The 24,545-nt window shown below is 41.4% G+C and overlaps 1 protein-coding gene across 4 annotated transcripts in view; it reads right to left on the bottom strand.

Moving 5' to 3' along the window:
- Positions 1-23,733, bottom strand: part of lrrk1 (leucine-rich repeat kinase 1) — a 74,461-nt gene extending 50,728 nt beyond the window's left edge. Inside the window, exons 1-16 of one of the 4 annotated variants that reach the window (XM_029457266.1) lie at positions 23,604-23,733; positions 21,647-21,793; positions 15,484-15,674; positions 12,294-12,465; positions 11,703-11,882; positions 11,133-11,269; positions 9,833-10,059; positions 8,122-8,249; positions 7,813-7,976; positions 7,323-7,460; positions 5,275-5,387; positions 4,697-4,767; positions 4,148-4,277; positions 3,176-3,288; positions 2,337-2,551; positions 1,519-1,683 (exon numbers count right to left, since the gene is read on the bottom strand). In XM_029457266.1, coding sequence (XP_029313126.1) covers positions 1,519-1,683; positions 2,337-2,551; positions 3,176-3,288; positions 4,148-4,277; positions 4,697-4,767; positions 5,275-5,387; positions 7,323-7,460; positions 7,813-7,976; positions 8,122-8,249; positions 9,833-10,059; positions 11,133-11,269; positions 11,703-11,882; positions 12,294-12,465; positions 15,484-15,674; positions 21,647-21,716 — 2,214 coding nt within the window. In that variant the 5' untranslated portion in view covers positions 21,717-21,793; positions 23,604-23,733. Of the gene's footprint in view, positions 1-1,518; positions 1,687-2,336; positions 2,552-3,175; positions 3,289-4,147; positions 4,278-4,696; positions 4,768-5,274; positions 5,388-7,322; positions 7,461-7,812; positions 7,977-8,121; positions 8,250-9,023; positions 9,149-9,832; positions 10,060-11,132; positions 11,270-11,702; positions 11,883-12,293; positions 12,466-15,483; positions 15,675-20,402; positions 20,674-21,646; positions 21,794-23,603 lie in introns of those variants that run through there. The other 3 variants (XM_029457258.1, XM_029457273.1, XM_029457279.1) reach the window with 3 other exon arrangements.
- Positions 23,734-24,545: the final 812 nt, after the last annotated feature.

Raw genomic sequence — 24,545 nt, forward strand, 5'->3', positions numbered from 1 at the left:
ATGTTTCATGTTGTTAACACCTAACAGTTTCCAGCATTAGTGCCTACAGACAAAATGTTAGAGGTGTTCAGAGATGTCATCATCTTTATCTGTTCAACCAACAAAATGATCTGGATCTGTATTCGGATACAAGTCTGGAAATGGACGTGGTTTATACAAAGTCCAGTTAAATCGGCCATATGTTGTATTCTCTAACATAATATTCATTGACAATGCAATTTGTGTGCTTTCAAAGCATCAAATCCATTTAATATTAACATCTAGTTAATTATCCTACACTATCCTAATGAAAGTCTTCAGCACACCTCTGTCTGAGTGAGGAGCTACTTCCATGCAAAGCGCGCACACACACAGACACACACACACACAGACACACACACAGACACACACAGACACAGACACACACAGACACACACAGACACACACACAGACACACACAGACACACACACAGACACACACAGACACAGACACACAGACACAACACAGACACACACAGACACACACAGACACACACAGACACAGACACAGACACAACACACACACACACAGACACACACACAGACACAGACACACAGACACAGACACACAGACACACACAGACACACAGACACAGACACAGACACACACACAGACACAGACACACACAGACACACACAGACACACACACACACACACACACACAGACACAAACACACAGACACAGACACACACACAGACACACACAGACACACACAGACACACACACACTGACACACACACACACAAACACACAGGAGATTTCCTGTCAGGCATTTCCTCTTCGCAGCCTCAGCCTCTCTGCTGCATTTCTTTAAACATATACTCTGGCTCAAATAAATACGGCTGAATATCAGTCATCCAAAAAAATCCAAAACACTGTATAATGTATCCTCGTACATACTGTACGTAATGGAAGGACATTTTCAGTTCCGTTTAGCTTTTTTCATTTGTATTTACGTAATGGAACTTACAACAGGTAGGCCTACTGTGTTTGTACGGTGTTTTTGAGTGACATCCAGCGCATGGCCGGAGGCGGACACTAGATATCCAATATTTTATCTAATTTTTATCTTTGGTGTATACATTTATCATTATCATTATTATTTGGCAGGATCACATTTAAATTAGACTCAAAGGACACAGTTACAAAAGAGGGAAACTATACAACAAATGCAGGCATCATGAATGCGGCGTTATTAAACGTTACAGTGACTAATTAGGCTTCAATGAACCACGTGAGTGAAATGATGCAAGCGGTTTCAACATGTTCCACGTCATCATGCTTCCATTAAATGACGCACATCGGACTGTGTGTTGTTGATGTTGTCTGACAACCAAAGTATTTTCCTTCCAATCAGATCACCCACTGGAAACACACACAAGCTGAAACCAGGCACTCATTGGTGTGTGTGTGTGTGTGTGTGTGTGTGTGTGTGTGTGTGTGTGTGTGTGTGTGTGTGTGTGTGTGTGTGTGTGTGTGTGTGAGAACTACATTTCACCTCTATGTTGAGCAGCCATGTCTGCAGGTTGGCCACAGCCTCCTCTCCCAGAGCCAGGTTCCAGATCACCACGTACAGGGCCTTATCAGTGAAGAAACACTGGTTCACTGTGGACATGCTAGCCTGACCACCGATGTCCCACACATTGAACGCTGCCACCGAGTCCTTCTGTGTGGAACAAGACAAGCGCTGAGTCAGCTCAAAAGAATGGGCTGGAAAGTGATGAGTCATTATTAGAGATCCAAGGCAATACAGATATACTGTATTCTGGCAGACAACATTTTTATTTCTAAACATTAAACATGTGTGTTTAATGTATTGTGTGTAACGTATTATGTGTGTTTAATAATGTAGTGTGTGTGTGTGTGTGTGTGTGTGTGTGTGTGTGTTTGTGTGTGTGTGTGTGTCTGTTGGGGGATAGTAGGGGGGACTGCATTTATATATTTTTTTATGACTGCACGTTGACCCTCTGAATTTCCCCATGTTTTGTTTGAAACATGTGATCTGAAAAATAACTTACATATAACTATACATGTCAAATACATGTAGAAGTAGAAAGTAGCATGAAATGAAAAGTATCTCAAAATTCAACTCAAGAACAGGACCCGAGTAAATATACTGAGCCCTCCATAGGGCCACGCTGTTTGCGTGGCTAAAAACAAGTCTCATTCATTTCTCAACTAGAAAGAATCACAAAGCTAAATCAGTTAAGCAGATAGATATACTACAGTTCCATCATCATCTTTATGGTCTGCAATATAGACCATGTACTGTGTATGTGCATTGAATATATGTACACATGTACTGTGTATTCTCACACTGTTTTTGCCTCCGTTGGGTTTGTCCAGCTCCCAGCTGGAGGTGGAGATGCTGCATTCTGCTGGGGTGAAGGGGGCCGCCCTGCCGGTCTGTAGAGCCTCCAGAAGTGCCGTCTTCCCCTGTCTCGGTGGACCAATCACAAGCATCTTCAGCATTTTACAAGGCGCTGCCTTTCGAAGGTGTGCCCGGAGGAAAGCCAGGACAGACGCAGGACCTGAAGAACGGAGTTACTTTGGTTTTAGGGATGTTGGAATTGACCAATTACCAAGAAACTATAGACAGGTGCTGCAACACACCAACACATAGTTCCATTATCAAGTACTATACCCACATTTCATTTCTACACACTTGTAAGACACTTGAATGTGTCCATTTCAGAGAAACATATTTTATTTTCAATCCTTTATCTGACTGCTGTAATTACTTGTTACTTGAATTAAAACTACTTTTGGGATGTGGGTAAAGCAAGTTATATATATATATATATATATATATATATAGTTACCTTTTATTGAATTACATAAGTTCTTGAAAATAAAACCCAATTTGTATTCGTAAACCATAGTTTTCCTTTAAGGAAAGGTTAATCTTAAAACAATAGTCAGGTGTCCATGTGACATTTGAAACAGGTTTTGTTTGCTGTAATCCCTCTTTCTGTTTATAACAGCCATTAAGACGTCTTCTTCATAACAGGCTAATGTGAGTGGTGAGGGACAGAATCCACTGTCCTCATTCTGAAGTTAGTATGGGGCTTCAGCAGTCCTTGAAGCATTCTACACATTTGTGTTTCCTTTCTTAAATTCAGTTGAGGGTGTCCTTAAAGACAGTTAGACATTACCTTCCTTTCTTACGTCCAGGGGGACATTAGTAATGTTGAGGTCTTCAGTGTCCAGCTGCCACAGGTTGGACAGTTGACTGAGCTCTGCAGGAAGCTCCCGGATTCTAGGATTACTGTTCCCAGAGCAGGAGAGACAACATGAGTCAATGTTCACATGACAGCTAGCTACCATCCAGATGACTCAATACATTTAATTGTTCCATATTTCTCAATTGGACTATTTAGACCTCACAGACCTTCACTGAGCCCACAAAGGGTTTTCAGATGGATATGATGCCAAAGTCATTTTTTTGCAGCCACAGGATGCTGTGGATCCACAACTTTCTAAACAATACAATGATTGTGGCTGCTGTGTGAGAGCACAGCTATTAGCTGCTTGTATAAAACAGCTGCACACAGCTGCAGCAGGAGGACTGGCCTCATTCCAGCTGTGGTTCCCAGGGACTGGATCCAAACCCAGTTATCATGTATCACAATATTAATTGACTTCTTATGGTGACATAAGACTGATAGTAACACCCAACAAACATGTTTTAGCCAATGCAATGTGTCATTTGAGCAGCTTCTGATGCTCACAACTGATGACGGTACTGTTTTAAACTTCATTTCACTTCAGCTTTACCCATCAAGCATCAATACTGTACGTGGGAATACAGGATTAGTGAGTGACTTATAAACTGTGCACACGCACATTGATATAAATGAAAACATTGTGCTCTGTATGGGAACAGCTCCGTGGGGATGTGCACAGTGTTGCCGAACGTGGCCTCGGCTGTCTGCTACAGGCAACCTGGGCACGAGTATGGAGACATTTTCTAGCTCCCACAAACTGTTTTACATTTTTATCTTGAGCACAATGTGACTCTATAACTTCAATGTATCTGAAGAAAAACTCAGATGTGGGGATTATACATTTACGGCAGTATCGTCAGTGTGGCAGGGAGGACGGAGCTGACGGAGGCAGACACTCACTTGGAGAGGTAGAGCTCAGTGAGGCTGTGCAGACCACACACTGACTGGGGAACACACTCCAGCTGGTTGTCATTCAAGAAGAGCAGTTCCAGTGAATCCCGCAGAATCATGGGAAACTCTATGGAACACACTGCCAAGACAGAGCCACGCTCAGGGTTAGGGTTAGGGTTAGGGTTACCTAACCCTAACCCTAACCCTAACACAGCAACTACACACACTCTTTATGAAAATCTAACTAAAACTGGAACTGGCTTTTGGACTTGTGTGTGTGCCAAACATCTCCAAAGAAATGAATAGGTAAGCAGGATTATGCACATACGTGGATTCTTGGCAGGAGGCAATTGAAACAATATTTAACACTGATACAAATAAAGTACACGTTACACAATCCTTTGTAATGACTCGTACTGGATGTACAGCACATGAAGCAGTCCCTGTTTTAACTCAACAATAATCCCAATGTGTTGCTAAAAGGTGGCAGTGCAGACATCTGTGAGAGGTCACAATGCTGGGATAGTAATGATGTGAATGTACGTAGAGCGGATCTACCTGGCTCTGGCTCCCTCTTGTTCCATGTAGTCAAGAAGGACAGCTTCCTGGATTTGGGACCCTCCTCTGTTCTGTAGACCCAATATGAAATACAGTATGAAGTCAAACACAGTCAACAAACTCTTTAAACTATTTGACTATCTGATAAATTGTTACTGCATGAGCTTATGATAAATGTGCCAATTTTCATCTGACAAAAGAAGCGAGACAAGAATTCTGCTTTAAGCCTAGTGCAGTGCTGTAAACAACACTAAGGTAGTAATATATGTAAGATTCATCAGATCCACACACACTGCATGCACATCATCCAACAGAGGTGATGGCAGACGGAAACTGAATCTGTGACTTTTGGTTAACCATATCTTTATACCAACAAATGTGGAAAGCTTTACCTACTTATATTTAATGAGGTATTCGGAATGAATCAAATTCAATAAGAGGATTTTACAGGTTGAGGTTTTATCTTTAAATATATTCGTGCTGGGAGGTGCATTAACACAACTTCATGTTTATTCACACATCATGAGCTCCATGCAGAGTGTACCAGCGGGCAGCGTGTATCTGCAGAGTGGACCTACTTTCCCAGCTGGTTCCTGGAGAGATCGAGGGTCCTGAGCTGAGAGCACTTCCACATGGTGGGGGCGGGGAGTGTCTCAATGTGATTCCCACACAATCTCAACGACACCAGAGCCTGATGGGAGGAGGGAGAGATACTGTGAACAGCACATTCACACTTTCCGTTCAGCTGGCTGACGTACAGTGAGGACTGCAGGGAGGTCAGCTCTGAGCTCTCATCGTGGTCGCTGTGGTTCAGCTGCCTCAGGCATCGCCTCCCGCTAACTAACCGTCTGAAATAAAGTGCAGCTGTGGAAGAAACATTCTCTAAGTAAGACACAGAAGTTGTAATAGTGTTTAGAAGCAGCAGCAGCTCTCAGAAGAAGTGTCTCTGTGACAGATACAATATACATATAACATATACAATTCATTTAAAAAAGGTACATAATAGATCATTTAACACGGACTACTTTAGATTCAGCCGATAAACCTTTCTTCCCGTTTTCCCATTCTTCCTTCTTCTTTGTGGATTCCACATTGGGTTGTATGACACAGTATACATCATCACCTAATATAGTTTACGCTGGACTACAAGCCTGCAGCACTGAGGACACAGGATGTGTTTGTTAGCGTCACTCAGGGACGGTGGTCGTCCAGTCGGTCAACGGGTCTCATTTCAGAACATCGTTCTTTTCCTAGATCGGAAATGTGTTTGTGTCCGAGGCTTGTTAACAAAACTTGATGGATACCAACTGATCATGAAAGTGTGCACATTCATAAGTTGAGATCATTAGCATAAGCAATGTCCTCGTGAAACTTGTTATATCAGCCCCCCACTGCTCCACTCCACTTTGTGGACAAAGGCTGGACATGTACAAACTGTCTTTGGTTTGCACTTCTATTGAAGAGCTCCACAGTCCGAGTCCTAAATGTACACAAAATACAGAATAGATTTCAAAATCCTTCTCCTGACTTACAAATCAATTAATGGTCAGGCTCCAGCATATCTTAAAGATATGCTGGACCTTATAAACCAACTAGAGCATTACGCTCCCAGACTGCAGGGTTACTTGTGGTTCCTAGAGTCTCTAAGAGTACAATGGGAGCCAGAGCCTTCAGCTATCAAGCTCCTCTGCAGTGGAACCAGCTTCCAGTTTGTGTTCGGGAGGCAGACACACTCTCCACATTTAAGAGCAGGCTAAAGACTTTCCTTTTTGATAAAGCTTATAGTTAGGGCTGGCTCAGGTTTGCCCTGGATCAGCCCCTAGTTATGCTGCTATAGGCTTAGACTGCCGGGGGACACCTCCCTGCTCTCTTCCTTCTCTTCCTCTCTCCTCCCCTCCCTCTCTTCTTCTCCCTCTCAATCTGTATGCATTTATGTAAATGTATGTTACTAACTCACCATCCGGGGTATCATCCCCGGAGTGTCTGTCTCTCATGTGGCAGGTTGCCTCTGATAAAGTTTACGTCAGGATCATGAATCGTGACAGCGCCTGCTGCCCTGGTCCTGCTGGACACCGGGAAGCCTTTTTGACATTTTCCTGGATTCATCCATACTTTCTATTTTTTTTCCAACACAACATCATTTTCTGTCAAATGTTGTATTTGTACTATGTTGTTTATCCTGTACACACGACATCTATTGCACGTCTGTCCGTCCTGGGAGAGGGATCCCTCCTCAGTTGCTCTCCCTGAGGTTTCTTCCATTTTTCCCCCTTTAATTTTGGGGTTTCTTTTAGGGAGTTGTTCTTTGTGCGATGCGAGGGTCTAAGGACAGAGGGTGTCGTAACCTGTACAGTCTGTAAAGCACACTGAGACAAATGTATAATTTGTGATATTGGGCTATACAAATAAATTTCATTTGATTTGATTTGACCCCTTTCATCCTGAAAGCTGCAGAGGCACACACACAGCAACAGTGCCACCTGGAGGCTACTTACCAGATCACACACGCAGTCCGACTACTTTTAGTTTTATAATACATCATGAAATATGGTTTAATCTATAGATTCATAACTCTTAATTGCACTCCAGCTTGGTGCACATATAGTGGTGTGTGTGGTGTACACACCTCCAGCTCAAAGACATATGAGGGCAGCTCCTTCAGGCTGTTGTCAGAGAAGTCCACCTCCTGCAGCTGAGTCCTCCAGGAGATGGAGATACTTTTTGGAAGATTCTCAATCACATTAGAGGACGCTTTGCATTGCTTCTGCAGGGGAGGAGAGAGAAGAATATCTTTTTGTGTTATTATGTGCAAATAGTCATTTTAATTCACTGACTGATTTGTTTTTTTATTACACATTTTGTTCCAGTAAAAGCCCCAAACTGCTGTCTCAGTGACATCAACAGTGTCTGCACTCAGAGGGGACCTGTGGATTACAGTGGCCTCAGTGTCCCAGCCCCGTGCTTCACAACCACTATATTCAAATATGTCATTAAATGAGATGTATACAGTAATATCAAACGTGGATAACAGCGACTGGAATATTCCATTTTGAATCGGCATCAGAATCAGCAGATATACTAAACAGGAAGTGGATGATAGCAGTCCAGTTTCTCACCAGTGGACACGCCCAGGGCTCAGGGAAGGTGCTCAGTGTGTTCCTGCACACGTTGAGGAAGCTCAAGGATTTCAAACAGTGCATGACTTCCGTAGGCAGACCGGTCAGACAGTTATCAGACACATCCAGCTTCTCGAGCTTACGAAGACCGATCCAGTTGGTAGCTGACAGAATGGAAATAAAGAACACAGACAAAGTGGAAATCAACCCTGCACAAAAGGTGTTCCAGCTGTATTCTGCATTGTTTGAAATCTATATGAAATGCTCTTCCTTCATACACAGTTATCTATAAGATGAGTTGGAACCTACTGGGAGGAATGTCAAACAGGACTGTGAGCTGGTTCTTAGCAGCAGAGAGTATCTGGATGTGGGTCAGATGGAGGAGTCCAGGAGGCAGGCTGGTCAGCTGGTTCTGAGAGAGATTGATCTGCTGTAAACTGAAGCACAGGACAGAGGGACGCTCTTTATGACACCTTCAGGACTGACTCATTCAATCAGTGTTTGCTCTTTAAAAGCCTTCAGGGACAAATGCTTCAACACTGACATTTTGAGGAACAAACTTGTTTGCCCTTTTAGCCAAAGTGAGAAGATCAATATGAGTTTATTCTCTGTGTTCCAGTAACATGTTCAGACTAGATTGGCACAAAGACCAGAAGCTGGTAAGATATTTATTTACATTGTTTCATCTGTATTTTGTAGATGATACAAGACACAGGATGTGAATATAGTAAGATAACAGATATAGTATTGGGAGAACTGTTGGTCAGCGGTAGAAGTATTCAGATCCTTTAGTCGTGTTACAGTACCAACAAAACAAAAATACAGTAAGAGTACTCCATTACAAGTGAAAGTCCTGCATTCAAAACATGAACTTTCAGAATATTAGTCCTATACGTCCTACTACCACAGAAGTTAACCTAACCCTGACCCTAACCACTGGCACTGATGCGTTAACATGCAAGTCGCATTCCATGCTGTATCTGAACTTCTTTGTATACTGGTGTGTAGATTTATATATATGATCATTATAGGTTTTTAAAATCTTAACCTGTAGCGTAACCAGTAACTTTATCTGTTAGATAAATGCAGTAAATAAAAGGAGTTTCTCCCTCCTCTCTCTGCTGGTCTGGACTACCACACAGCTAAACTTGACATGGATTCAGGAAACTATAACTAACAGATAATAGCAATAATAATGGATCAATGCATACCAGATCAATGAAATCAGATCAGCATGTTGGACTGCAATGTATTCAGATTATTACGAACTAGAACAGTGACAGTAAATATTGGCATCGTAAATACAAGGAAACATTTGCACAGGAAATGTTTTGTTAGTGTCAGTTTTTGTTTAGTTTCATCTTTCTGTCCCTGTTTTGACATCGAGGGCTCAGAGGGAGTGTGATTTACATATCATCTCTATACTAAGGAGAGGCCTGGCATCACCACACAGCTGATTCCTGGCATTGTTTTAATCTACTGAAAATATGTGAGAATTTAAATTCAAATATGAGGAAATTGTCCAAAGGTCCTTTGATGTGACTTTCCCATAATGTCCAGTCGACCAGGATACTTTATACGGTCATAAGAACATTTTGAGCAGAAATCCATTGCGCTTCTTGGAAAATGTTTTTATCACATTGGAACTTCTTTGGTGATATCACAAATTATAGTTAATCCAATTTGTTAACTTGTAACAATAATAGAGAGCTTAATGAAAGTCTTGACTTTATTTGGCAAAGATTTCACCTTGCCTGTCAGGGCTCCCGTAAAAAAGAATGACATGAAGGAAGAAATCTGAAAATTGAAAAACACATCAGAATGCAAAAAAGATCAGAAGTGTTTTTGTGCCAATGTTTCCTTTTTCAATGCCAAAAGTAATTATACAAGAAATGTATTTAACTGAAGGACATCCATCATATCCAAGATGGAGTACACTGACTCACTGCCATCAAGGCCTTGTGTGGAAATATATCTGTCACAGCTGCATCTAGGCCAGACAACCTTGTGTTATATGTACCTGGAGCAGATGACCTGCTGGGAGTTGTGAGCAGCTGGCAGCTCTTTCAGAAAATTGTTGGAAAGATCTAGAGTCTGCAGGTAGATGAGACCCCAGGGCACCACCGAGGGCAGAGCTGCCAGGCTGTTGGATGACAGATCCAGGTGTGTGATACGTGAGGAGACGTCCATGAACCAATCCAGCTCCAACCAGGGCAACTGCAGACCCCTCCAGCACACAGTGACGGCCTGCACACACACAGAGGGCATCCTAAGGAGGGCCAAGGACTGCAATGATTTAGGACTTACCACTTTGACTAAAGGTATTATGAACTGGATCATAATACATTGTATTGTACATTTGTGATTAACCCGAGAGTTTGGTCATATACCCTGGGGCAGTGGTTCCCAAATGGTGTGCCGTGGGATTTTGAAACAATTAGGCCTACTGCATTTAACTGTACACAAGGTTATGAATGATTTATTTACTTCAGTGTTTCCTCTAGGTGAACTGCTCTGCGGGGTGCTGCCTGCTCTGGACCAGGTCCGTGCGTGGCGCAGATGTTTTAAAGCGCAGGGAAACACTGTATCGGTACTTTGTCCTACACACTTATTTCACAATATAGAAACAATAGGTCTTATACATATACGTATAAATAAAACAATCATAAAATAAATCAATGTTCACAGAGTGATGACAGTGATACTCTGTGTTATAGAGGGGATGTTGCCCCGATATGAACACAGCTGTGCCTTGAGATTTGGGTTTGGTCTTTGGTGTGCCTTGGCCACAGAAAGTTTGGGAACCCCTGCTCTAGGGTGTCTGTATTGTCAAGGTTTTTTGAGATTAATAAACCAATTGATTTTTGATAACATTGAAGGAAACTTAATAATCCTAAAATTTCAAATCCAGTCTAGTCGAGATCCAGTGAAAACAAGATAATTTCTTTGTATGTAAATCCTGCTCTTTACTCTAAACGCACGTCACACTGAAACTTTAGTCATGCATTCATATCTAACGTCTTTCATGCTGCCTTGTTTACTACTCCCCACATGAGCACGCATGTCACAAAGACATCACTCAGATACTCATCTATGCAATAGACTCAGCGTGTAAGGGTGCATGAATGTGTATCATGTTCTATGTTGCCTGAGGTGTTGTGTTGTTGGCACACAGAGCAGAACAGTAACATACTCCTCCCTGAGGTTTGTACAACCCTGCAGAGATCATCTGTTGTTAATATGAATTCTCTTCTGACAGCATCACATGTATTGGTTCAGAAACACATCATCATTGCCCCCTTTGTTTGCAGAATACAGACCGCGTCTCCTTCTGCGTTGGAGGTTTCCTGTAGTTTGAGTCTGAGGAGGTGTTTGCTGAAGGCTGGATGGTCCATCAGGGTGTAGGAGGAGAACCCTGCTCCATTCTGCAGCAGGAAGTGAGCTATCTCCTCATTACCTGCAGCACAAAACATACTACTCCCTTAATGTGTTCACAGTACGTGGCCAGTGTTCAACATCACATATAGGCTTAAAACAAGCTCAAGCTGTAGCCCACAGCTAACTCACTGACTCCATGGCAACATCATACCTCGGTTTAGATTTCAACCATTATGCATTTCAAGAATAACTGCATTTAACCACATTGAACATACATGTTTGATGCCCCATTTCAAATGATACTAGTTTAAGAGGGATTCATTATTTACATTTTAAGCATCATGCATTATTGTCTGCATTTGCTTCTGTTCGCAAAGTCTAAGACCCAATTTCCACCAAATAAGTAGAAGTACGGATGATGTCTGGAGTGTACTCGTGTGTGTGTGTTGTGTGTGTGTGTGTGTGTGTGTGTGTGTGTGTGTGTGTGTGTGTGTGTGCATGTGTCACCCTACCTGCTCGTGCAGCAGCGTACAGTGGCAGCCCAGTGATGACAGCAAACTCATCGCTGTGGATGGCACAGTCCTTGGCGTCAGCATCGTAGCTGTGGACCAGCAGCCGGACCACGTCCAGGTGACCCTGCTGGCAAGATGTAGCCAGCATCCAGTTCAGCAAGTCTCTCCTCAGACATGGACCTGAGAGACCCAACACCAGTCAGAGGAGATCAGTCCCTGAACATCAACAGCCACACAGACTGCACTGCAGAGCTTCCTTTAGTCCAGTAACCAACAACACACCATTTAAATGTGTCCATGAGGAGCTGAACCTAAACGGTTTTCTGTCAGATTATTTTCTCAATTATGTTTTTTGTCAGTGTTGATGAAAAGGTCAAACATGATAACGGGATATTCTGTTTATTATTTATTATGCACGGTGAGGTGAGGTGTTAAACATTCACTTTGACAGCAGTAACAGTAACACTATAAATATGTCATTAAATAAGCAGCAAGACATCAACGAGCCTTCCATAAATAAAAAGATGTGCTAATGAAATAAAGGGACTGTTCCATATATTGTGACTGTTGAGATGATTCTTTTCCTCCTACCAGGGATAGAGTTCAGCAGCTCTTTGATCAAGCTGGCGTGGCCATAGTATGCTGCCAGGATGGCTGGGTTGCTGTTGGACGGCTCCGGGGGAACAATGATACGGGCTTCTTTCAGGAGGTAACACACACTCTGCAGATCACCATGCTGAGTGGCAACACACAGAAGACCAACCTGTAACCCCAAACACACACACACACACACACACACACACACACACACACACGTACTTGGTGTCAGAAAATAGAGTAGAATACAGTTTTTTATATACAGTATATACACATATATTTATACATATACTGTACATACACACACACACAATCCATCCCAAAACCCACCAAAAAAAAGTATTATTGTGTAGTATTGGTTGAGGTCTTATTAGGATGATACACTTCAGTCTAATTAATGTACAAATATTAAAAAAGAAATTGGGATGTGGACTTTGCAGAGGGCTACTTATCTCCAGATGCTTCCATCATATATGCTAAGTGGTCACACTTCCTCCACTCTAATGTGCCCCCGTGTGCTCAGCCCCTCATGATCTCGCTGTAACAAGGAGAGAACTCTGTTGTGACGTTTGCGGATGATACCACACGGTCCTCACAAATCTCCATCCTGGTGAAAAAAAAGCTCAGAAACTGCTGTATTTCTTAAAGAAACTTTAGCAGAGGCAGTGGAGCTGCAAAATTCCCAGGCCAAGTTCTTGTTAACTTTTCAGAGGAGCAGTAGAAAGCATCCTAAATGGAAACATTACACACTGACATGGTTAGTGTATGGCCCAGGACAGGAGGGCTCTGCAGAGAGTGATTAAAACCACCCAGAACAACATTGGTACCAATCCACTGAGCATCAGTGATATTGTGTTCATCAGGTGCGTTGCTGCAGTCGTGGGCATGAAGATTCTGCTGTACGGCTGATTTGTGCGCCATTCCGGTTTCAGTCGACTCGGGACACAGCTCTCCTTCCCTCTCACGTGGCCCGGCTGTGTCCCAAGGTGAACTTGGAGAAGAGTTTGATGAACCCCTCTCAGAGTCTAACCTTCATTGGTGTGGCTCTGGACACAGTCACTATAAGGGCCTGTCCGTCAGCTCAACGTATGGACGACATCCTCCAACTTCTTTCCCTCTTCCGAGGAGGCAGGACCTTGCCCTAAATTCTGTTTCTCTGCCTCTTGGACAAATTGACAGCTGCCATTCCCTTGGGTTTATTGTCACTGCGCCCTTTGCAGAGATGGCTAAACGGCCATCAAGTGCCACAGAAACAAGAAGATTAAGGTGTCACATCAGTGCCTCTTTGCTCTATCTGTAAAAAGTCTTAAGCACTTCCTGCCATACTTGAAAGGAAGGCATGTGCTTGTTCGGTCGGACAACAGCATGAATGTTTTTCAAATAAACCATCAGGGGGACACCTAATGCGCACGGTTGCTAGAAGTGTCCCAGGCTCTTCTGACGTGGGCAGCCACTTGCCTACATGGGACTTGCCCCAAGTGTTGGACGGCCTATGCTCCGTAACTTTCCATTTGTCCCATATAATCTTCTCTGCACTGGATCCCTCCAATATCCAGAATAGAATTTAAAATAGTTTCACTTACCTATAAAGCCCTTAATGGTCAGGCACCATCTTATTTTTAAGATCTCATAGTACCTTATAACCCAACTAGAGCATTACGCTCCCAGACTGCAGGGTTACTTGTGGTTCCTAGAGTCTCTAAAAGTACAATGGGAGCCAGAGCCTTCAGCCATCAAGCTCCTCTCCAGTGGAACCAGCTCCCAGTAGGCTTCAGAATTTCCTCTTTGATAAAGGTTATGGTTAGGCGCCCACATTATTATTATTGGGATGCACCTGGAAGCTGTTTGACATCCTCCTGGATACATTTTCATATACAGCTCTGGAAATTGGAAACTGATAAATTCAGTTTGTCTGGTTTTACTATTTATAGGTATGTGTTTGAGCAAAACAAACATTGTTGTCATATTCTATAAACTACTGACAACATTTCTCCTAAATTCCAAGTAAAAATGTTGTTAACTTTTCTCTAGTTATAGTGAGCATAATATTTGTGTATGGTAGATACATATGGGGTTATAATAAATGCAACGTAATAAGAACTTTATTTTTCTTTCTCCCTATGTTACGTATACGAGAGAGGTCCTCTAGACAGCAGGCCTTTGTAAGTAGAGGTTGACCGGATATAATAACTCAGCACAGCCATCTAACAGGCTTTGATGGCTTGCACCATGGCACAAGGGCGTCAAGTGAGTGCTGCTGGTCGAGTCATGTTTTTCAAGAGGGAAAAAAGGAGATGGATGGACGGATAGAGAGAAGTCCTTTGAGATGCTTATCAACATCAATGTGTTAATGAGACTATTTAAATGTTACAAGGTTTAACACTGATATAATAGACAAGTAAGTTAACTTCAATAAATGTGTTTGTAATGCTTTTAAAACAATTACAAGAAACTGAGGCTTTTATCAACATTCTTAAGCAGTCTATAAACTGTTAAAAAGTTTCTTATGAATGCCTATACTCTAACATACATACACTTATATAGACCTATTAACACATAATAATGTTAATAGGCATCTTATAAGAACTTATAAAGGCTTTATTACCTGTTAACTAACGCTTATTACAAGAACCTTAATATACTGTTGCTAATCTGGTGACCACTTATTGCGACCCCTTGTAGGGGTCCTGATCTCCAGTTTGGGAACAACTGCTTGAGAGCCCCACTGCCACCAAGTTTTTATATATCACACTATGATGTCAGAATTGATTTAAAAATCCTTTGATCTAATTGAACTGAATTGAATTGAATTGAGTACAAGTTCCAATCTTGTATTTAGAATGTTGGTTTTGGTTCACACTTGGATCATGGACTGTACCTTTAAGTTTTCAATAGCCAATGCTGAAGGTCATTACATTTCAACATTTTAATTATCACATATTCATACTGTAAATACTACATGCAGTCACACGAGAGTCACAAGAGACTTCTCTTTTCGAAACAGAGGTGTACCTCATTGACTGATGAGATATGTACAGAATATAATCAATGTAAAAACGTTGTGGTTTTGTTTTCCATAAAAGCCACGTAAAGACTTAAAAACATATCACTGTAATGATGACGATAGCCCAACCAGCAGTGCAGTTGACAATGTAACTGTCATGTATATTTTGAGTGTGCTCACCCCGTCGATGTGGGGCATCCCTGCGCTGCACTCCACACAGAAGGCTTGTTGGATCAGCTCCCTGGCAGCCTCCCCCTCTCCGTCTTCATATGCTGCCCGGATGTTCTCCAGAGTGGGAGAAGGTACCAGTGCAGAGCCGGGCCCTGGATCCTCAACCAACGATGTCTTTGCTCCCATTTCATCCCCAGGGCCTGATGGAGCAGAAGGGACAACGGTAACAAAATGAGAGTTAAAAAGAGTATTTGTGAGAAGGAATGGAAACATACGAAGGCTTGAGGCAGCATGCAGGTTGAACACGTTATATTAATCCTGTTAGCGGCGTACGCCCAGAACTAGGTCATCTTATTAAAGAATGCTCTCATGGCATGAATGAGAGTAAAGCTGAATGAATTAGTGCACACTGTGAAATATTCTGGTGGCAGGTGAAATAAGCACTTGACACTGAGCTCACATCTCAGACAGATATTGGTGTTTACAGGCAAATACTAATACTAATAATCTTTGACTCCTGTCAAAATTTAGTATTTAGCTCCAATTTTCTAAATCTAATGGTGGTAAATGAGTTGACAATTCCCAGCAACATGTGTGGTCAATGCTTTTATTTCTTATTTCAAGTGCAATATGCATTAAAGGTGAAGTTAGAGATTCTGGAGAAAGATTGTTGATATTTGAACTCAACACCCAAACAAACCCTCCCTCCCATCAGTGCTCCTTCAGAACGGGAGTATGTGCCAGATGTACCGTCCCTCCTGCTCCCACTGCCTTTCTCTTTATACATCCATATCTATCTGTATTACGAAGTAGTAGTAGTAGTAGTAGTAGTAGTAGTAGTAGTAGTAGTAGTAGTAGTAGTAGTAGTAGATTATTATACAATTAACACAAAAAGCACTTAGAAAACACTTAAAAATACAGCTAGATTTATTGTCTAGATTAGAACAGACCAGTAGCATCAGACCAGTTACCCAGGATAATAACCAAAATAAAGTAAATTCAGGTTATCATCTTCCTATAAACATTGCTACAATGGTAGAGCAATGCATACACACAATCATCGTCATCAATAGAACTCTCAGTTGCTGCTGTAGCTGACCAAGAACCCGCCGGCGAGTTGTCCAGCTCTGGCATTTCATTTACACTTCTCATAGTGGGACTAATTTGTCCGTCAATCAGCTTGTTGTGCTAACCTCAGCACATGTTGCTAACAGTGTACAGCTAAAGGTTTACAGACAGAACTCGCACTTGTGAATTTTGGTTCCACATTACGTGCATCAATCAACATACCTTGTATTCTGCGTGATTCGACCCGTAACGGTTCTGTATGAATACACAAAACCGTTACAACCCTAGTACGCATCGGAAACATCACCTCAACAGCCACCACACTCAACACCAGCACCCCCCAGGGATGTGTGCTCGGCACACTGCTGTTCTAACTGATGACCCACGACGACGACGCAAAATATGTGTATTCAAGTCCACGGACGACACAACACTGGTGGGCCTCATGCAAAGATGATGAGACAGCATACAGAGGCGAAGTGGAGCAGCTAGCACTCTGGTGTCAGGCAAACAACCTTGCAACGTTGATAAGACGGAAGAGATGACAATTGACTTCAGGAAGGCCCACGCTGCCCACCTCCCTCTTTCCATCCACAGAAGAGTGTGGAGCATGTCAGGAGAACAAGGTTTCTTGGTGTGCGGATGACCTCAGCAGCTGCACCTCCCTTACCAAGAAGGCACAACAGCAGCTCCACTGCCTCTGCCATCTGAAGAGAGCCAGCCTTCCCCCATCCACCCTGTCCACCTTCTACAGAGGAACAATAGTCTGCCTGGCTGCATCACTGTCTGCTATGGGAACTATAACAACTCAGACTGCAAGTCCCTACAGACAACAGGGAAGTCAACAGAGTTTGCCATTGGGATCTCTCTCCCCTAAATCTACTCCATTCATACAGCACAAACAGGGCCTCCAAGAACATAAAGGACTCCTCCCACAGACTCTTCACTTTGCTGAAGTCTGGAAAAAGATACCAGAGCATTCGGGCAAGATCGGGGAAAAAAGCATACTGAATTTTACCCCTAGCTGTCACACTTGACTCAGCAGCTGCTCCAGACTGGAACATAATGACTGAGAGAGTATAGTGGGAGTATAGTGGGAGTATAGTGACTCCAGTCCTCTTGATTTTTCGGCTCAGCTCTTTCGGCAGCTTCAAATCCAAAATGTTGCCATCTTGGCACATTTCAATTTTCTTCTTGATACTTAGTGGGTGGATTATTTATTTGTTTTGTTTCAGGGTCGTTATGCCTGGAAAGAGAGCAGTGGCATGAAGTGTTTTGGGGCGGGGCGTTCATTAGTGCCACACACACACACACACACACACACACACACACACACACACACACACACACACACACACACACACACACACACACACACACACACACACACACACACACTCACACACACACACACACACATGTTTCCTCTTTTAGCTGTGTTTTAGCTACATGGGTGTGCTTGTGGCTTTCCTATGAATAATTGAGAAAGTGAAAGTCTGACTGGGCGGCTGAGGAAATATGATATATGATCGGCTATATGCCTGAGGGAGTGAAACCATTCGACACACATGCGCCTCCCATCCACCATCACTCCCTCCATTCACAGCCTGACACGACCTGTCTGGGAAAGATAAAAGAAGACCTGTGGAGGGATGAGGCTGCCCACATCTCCATGTCTGCTTTTAGTTTGGAGATCAAAGTAAACATACACTCCTGACTTCTGATATTTGAAAAAAATAAAAATTCTGTTAGACTTCAGGGTGTGGTCAGTATTTTACAAAATGACCATCTTATCTCAGCATGGGTTCATGAGTGCTGCTGACCAGTGTCAGTGTGAAGCTTTCAGGGGAATTTCCAACCTGATCATCTCGACAACAAACATTAATCTACTGTTTCACTTTCCTTCTGTCAGTGCTGGACCACAAGAAGGAACCAGCTTCACATCCACTGTGGACAGTATTCAATCCTAATGTGGCAACATAATTTACAAGCCCAACTAAATCAGCTGACACACCCAACCAACACACAATGATAACAATAAAACTAAACTCTTGGCAGCTTTGTTTTCTCCATCAGATCGATCCAGTCAGTGCTCAATGGAGTGAGTCTGGACTTGAACTGGAATCAAACCAGAGGTACCATTTTACTGATGAGAAGACTCACAGGATACTCTAATGTCAACACTTCATCGTCTAACCCTAACTAAATCATCTGTATGTGTGAATGTATACATGAGGTCGTACTGCTTTTATAAAGTCCGAAGGCTCTTTACCAAATGCTCTTCATCATGTTCTACAGCTTCATGTTTGTGCATGGTGACCCAGTGATCCTGAAGGCCAACAGACAGTCCCAAACACTGCAGTTAAGAAGGGATCACTTACACTATGTACTTCTGTAAAAGGGTATAGATAGTAGATATAGATATAGATAGTTTTGCATAAATTAAATATATATTCCTGAAGATTTTCATTAAATCATTTTATAATTTCCCTATTTATGGTTATTTTTTCAGCAAATGTATTTATCATCATGCTAATATAGTAGTTCTCATTGGAATTGGTGGACTCAATAACAACCTCACCGTTTACTGTTCATCCTCCTACACCAGAGTATAGTATTAGGTATTAGGTTACTTCTAATGCTAACATTTACAATCAACAATCAAATTGTATCATTTGTTATCAGTGGATCATTTTGGATTTTTGGCGAGGAGTGAAGTAACCTCAAACTGCTCAGCAAGATAACCAACTGCATTGTGTCCTGTGGAAAGCTACTCACACTTTATCAGCTGGTTTTTCGGGATATCACAAAATCAATATCTTGTCAGGCTTCAAGTAATGCGTTACCAGTGACCGACCAATCGCCGTCCTCCATTTCTCAATAGAATACGTTTCTACCACAACATGTTTAACTACATTAATGTTCAAAAACGTTATTTTTCTTATTCTGTCTGCCTGTACACCCCTATATCTCCTGTTATCTGCCTTTGAAATGGGACATTTATTAAAGTGAATGATGATTCAGCCATGCTCTGTATGTTTTTCGTTAGATTATTACTTCTGCATACTTTCAGCTACAGAATCCATTCAAATATCAAAATTACATTTCTGCTTTTATTAAGCTTTTTTCAACATTTTCTATAATGTAACTCAATGGAAATCATCTTCAATCTACTCCACTTTTAAATGATATTACTTCTGCATACTTTCAGTTGCAAAAACCATTCAAATTTAAAAACATTATTTATATATATTTATTTATTTAGTATTCAACTTTCTACCTTTTATGTAAATCATTTATTCTTTTATCCTTTTCAGTCAAGTAATTTCAACTTCCACCTTTGACAGAATTAATTCAACAAATTCCAACTTTTGTAAGAATGCATTTCACATTTTAGCTTCTTTCGGCAATGCAGTTCAGGTTCCAAGCCTGCCAGGTTCACAATTCAACTTTCAGGTTTTTCAGCAGTGCAGAACAATGCATTTGAGCTTCATCATTTTCAGGCAATTCGTTTCACACATCTGCATTTTAAGCAATGCTGTGAGCTGTTCAGCGGTCCACGTTCACACACATCTTCTGAAGGAAATGCATTTTTTTGTTCTTAAAAAGGTGTTGAAAAGCATCTGTAGCAACATTTAGACCACGTCGCACTTACATTCTCCAATAAACCCAGTGTAATACACCACATGCATACTTGAGTTTGTATTCAGTGTGTGACATCACAATCAGGTTGACATATTCTCTTAAACAAGCACTGCTGTATAATGAGCTCTCCATCACATATATCTGCAGACCACACTAGCTGAACCAGATCTGGTGTCAGTAAACTGATAGCCGATCTGCTCCTCTCTCCTACTAACCTGCTCATAGTGAAGCAGCGAATCCTCTTTTTCCTCCTGCCTCTATCACATCTAAAGCTGAGCGCTTTCTTTTCATGGCTTCCCTTCAGCTGCTGTGTTCCCTGGATGATCTGCCTCCTCTCTAACACTGTGACAGGCTGATGAGAGTGGGAGGATGAAGGAGAGGAGGCAGCGAGGGAGAGGTATGGAGCAGGCGGAGGGGGTAGCAGGGAGAGGGAACGGGGAATGATGCTCCTTTGTTTAAGAGCCAGCCTGTGAGCTTCCTGTGTCTCTCGTCTGTGATGTAATCGTACACTGTCCAGTGGAACCTGTAATAGCACTCAGCTCCAAGAGCATTGATTACTACTGAAGATGTAAATCTCTAAACACACCTCACAAATATAGTTTTTGGTTGTTGTTTTTAATTTTTTTTAAATAATCGCTGTAGTGTTTAGCAAACAGGAGGAAATTGTGCAATCATCTGGAACCATTTTCAGCAGCTAGTGGATATTTGGTGCAGGAGGAATTTGTATGTGGGATTGAGTCAAAATAAATGATGTGTGTTCATGGTAATGAAGGAACATGTCAGCCAGTGCAACAGTGTGGCTCACGGATGGGTTTTTTAATAGTTTGTGTACAACAAATGGAGCAGAGAGGAAGACGATATGGCCAGATTTACATGAAGATCCAAATCATGTGGTATTACACCAATTATGTTTCACTTTTGTTAACATAGCGATTTATGCTGCATTCATGTGGTGCTTTAATAATTGGAAATATTAGTTCCCAACTGGGAAAATACACATGAAGTGCCTGGACACCCCCTCAAGTCAGAACAACAACTCAGAAACACCCATCAACGTGTTGCTTAAACACTCTGAGCAATATAATACAACACATCTTCTTTGTAGTGTCGTGTTGTTTTCACATTACGACTTAAAGCACATGAACAAACCGAAAAACTTCCCAACTCTGGGAACTGGGACCGTCCAAAGGAGCATGGGAATGCACCACTGGCCTTGGCAGAGGTCTGCACACTCCAAGTACTGTACTGGCTGTACTACACTTTACTGTAATCTGTTAGTAGAGAACCATGTTCAGTGAGCACAGCCTGATTCATGTATACAGTTAGACAGCAATAGAGAAGCTTGTGGCTCTCAAAGAAAATCACAGTTCTCTTTTTTCTATATTTAAACAATGGTGAACCTGCCTGATGCTTCCAACAACACAGCAAGTGAACAAGGCTGTACGGAGAGACTACTCACTGCTTTGTCGCTCCATGTTGCCAGGAGTGTCTCCAGAGTCCTGGGGAAGGCCAACAGACCAGTACGACATTCCTACTGGAGTCTCTGGTTAATCACGATCAACGCTGAGTTCCACCACGGAGAGGAAGCCTGGATTCAGCGGTCACTCTGCACAAAGACAATGCAGCAATGATAAAAAAACAAACACACACCAAAACATATTCTAACCGTTAAATAGACACAATTTAGCTGTACAAAATCACTAACTGAGAGTGTATACAGTACCTCTAACAAGACTGAACAATCCTCTAAACGTATTATAATATGTGTTATAAAATGTTAATTTGTTTTAAAATGTTCTGAATCAAAATATAGTGGACGGTTATAAAATAAATGAAAACTGTTAAAAAATTCTCCAGTACACAATAGTGTTGAATCTGCACCAGAAACTAATGAATTTTTTTCAGGACCAAATCTTACCGAACTGTATCATCACATTTTTAAGATATTCTAATAACTAACAAACTGGACTGAAAGCACAAAGGTAAAAAGTGAAAATGATATATTTCATAAGGGAAGGTTGTCATGTTGCATTATAATCACTGAGTACTTGTTTTACACAGGTATTGTACTTTATGTTTACTGAAACTATGTATTTATGTGTTCTTACATTTCTTAAAACTTTGTTATTGACAACAAAAGATTTAGAAGTGTACGTCATTTTACATTGAATGCAACAAAATGAAATCGAAATCCTTTATTAATTCATGCTGGAATGTCCAGGTTCTGAGGTCTTTTAGTCAAAAAGCAGGACCCCAGATGCAGATGTGTTTATTTTGCAGGAGACCTGGAGTAAAGGAGACATTTCCACTGGTTGTCCCTTAGTTTACAGAGGGATAGTTCTCCCATCCCCCAAAGTAAAAGGATCTGTGATCTGTGGGGACCTTAATGCCAGGACAGCTATAGATCCAGATTCAATTGATCCTCAGGTAGACAAACATATACACTTGGCCAGATCAGCATCCCCCTTTGTTCACAGCAACTCCTGCAGCTATGTGGAACACTGGGTCTGTACATGTCACTACACATACAGCTCTCCTCTCGGCACTTTCACAGATTACAGCATCAAAGACCTAGATCCCTTCTATGTAAGAGCATTCAGTCAGCCCCCTAACACCCACAATGTACTCCACATTAGTACAGTAACAGACCCTCATTAAGCAGAACCCAGTAAACTGAACTTCAGAATCAGAAATCCTTTATTAGTCCCACGACGGGGAAATTTACGTTTACAATATTCATCTACAAAATATGAGTTAAGTGTTAAATTAAGTGTGAATTATTTATTCACTTCCTGTTTATAACATACTACTGTTTCATATGTGCTTCATCCTCACACTCAAGCGCGCACTTGTGTGTGCGTGTGTGCGTGTATGTGCACATTCTATATATGTTGGTGTGGCAGCATCAGGTGGAGCCCTTTTTAAAAGACAAAACATGTGAATGTCCCTGCCAAGCTAAACCATCATAAACAGTCTATAGGTTCATCGCACTATTAGTACTAGCTAATACACGCGTCCCCTTGATTTATTTCATTTATAAGATTCGGCTTTGATAATTCATTGGGGATTCATTCATGTCACTTTAACAGCAGAACGCGCAGTGTGCGGGTGCAGCAGTTCGGAATATATTCTAAAGCTTGAGATAGTTTTAAAATCAGTGAATATAATAATACCAAATTGAAAAGAACTTTGAGAGAATGGACAATATACTGAATTATATTTCACAGTGCAAGTTATACAAAGATTATAAAAGAAAAAAAGAGTTTTAACTACAGACTGGATTGCTTTTCCTCTGATCACATCGGCGCGTGAAGCAGACCTAACCAAGCAGAATTTGAGGACTTGTTACGCTAATAGTTGAAGCTAAAGCACCAGACATGAACTATCATCACAACATTTACTATTAGCCAACTCACCACATGGCTGCGAGGTCCAGTGAGCTTCACGAGGCCTTCAACACATTTATATGGATATACATATATATACACACATATAAGTGTGTGTGTATATGTGTCAGCTACAGATTAACGTTGCGCCGACTTCCTGATTCCACCACGCAAACTTTCCAACACACGTACTGTCAAGTCAGACTGGACAACGGAATCATTTCCGGGCATTCTTTTCAAAATAATTCCCAATAGTCCACTTTGATTCACATAGCGCATCCATATGAACATTTCAAAATAAAACCTACAATAAACCAAGGAATATTTTTTTGCAACTGCAATTCAAAAGCGAGAGTAGAAAGTAAAGAAATGTACATTTCAGTTCATAAATAAGGGTGGACATTGTTCAAAACAAAGAAAACAAAAATTCACATATTGCAATGAGTTTAAAAACTAATTTAAATACATTTTAATAAACATAATAGGTTGAACACTAAGGCTGTAATGTAAATATATAGTGAGTAAATTGAATTTCTTATCATATGCTATTCATAACCTTAGTAAAATGTATCAAAATACAACAATACTTCAAGGACTTAAGAATGTGTGTAATGCTAATATATAAAGCCATGAATTACTGCCTTGTGAAATAATGAAGGCCTTCTATAGATGAATACATCCTATAAAATGTTTTTGGGGTTTTAATTATGACGATATCTTGCATAAAACAGTAGACCAACCACATAATGTGGTGTGTGGCATTGGTCCTGTTAAAAATAAACAGTAGATCAAAATTAATCAAACGTCATATCTATATCTATATATAGATATAGATATTCTTTCTATCATCAGAAAGGATATCCTCTAAACATCAGAATCCTTTGGTTTGTGTGCAGACATTTGGCAACTTCAACAGGCCGTCTTGTACAAAAAATGCATTCCTATACAGGTGCAAATAATGACACACAACGT

This window comes from Cottoperca gobio, chromosome 3 (genome assembly GCF_900634415.1).
Source record: "Cottoperca gobio chromosome 3, fCotGob3.1, whole genome shotgun sequence".
NCBI lineage: Eukaryota > Metazoa > Chordata > Actinopteri > Perciformes > Bovichtidae > Cottoperca > Cottoperca gobio.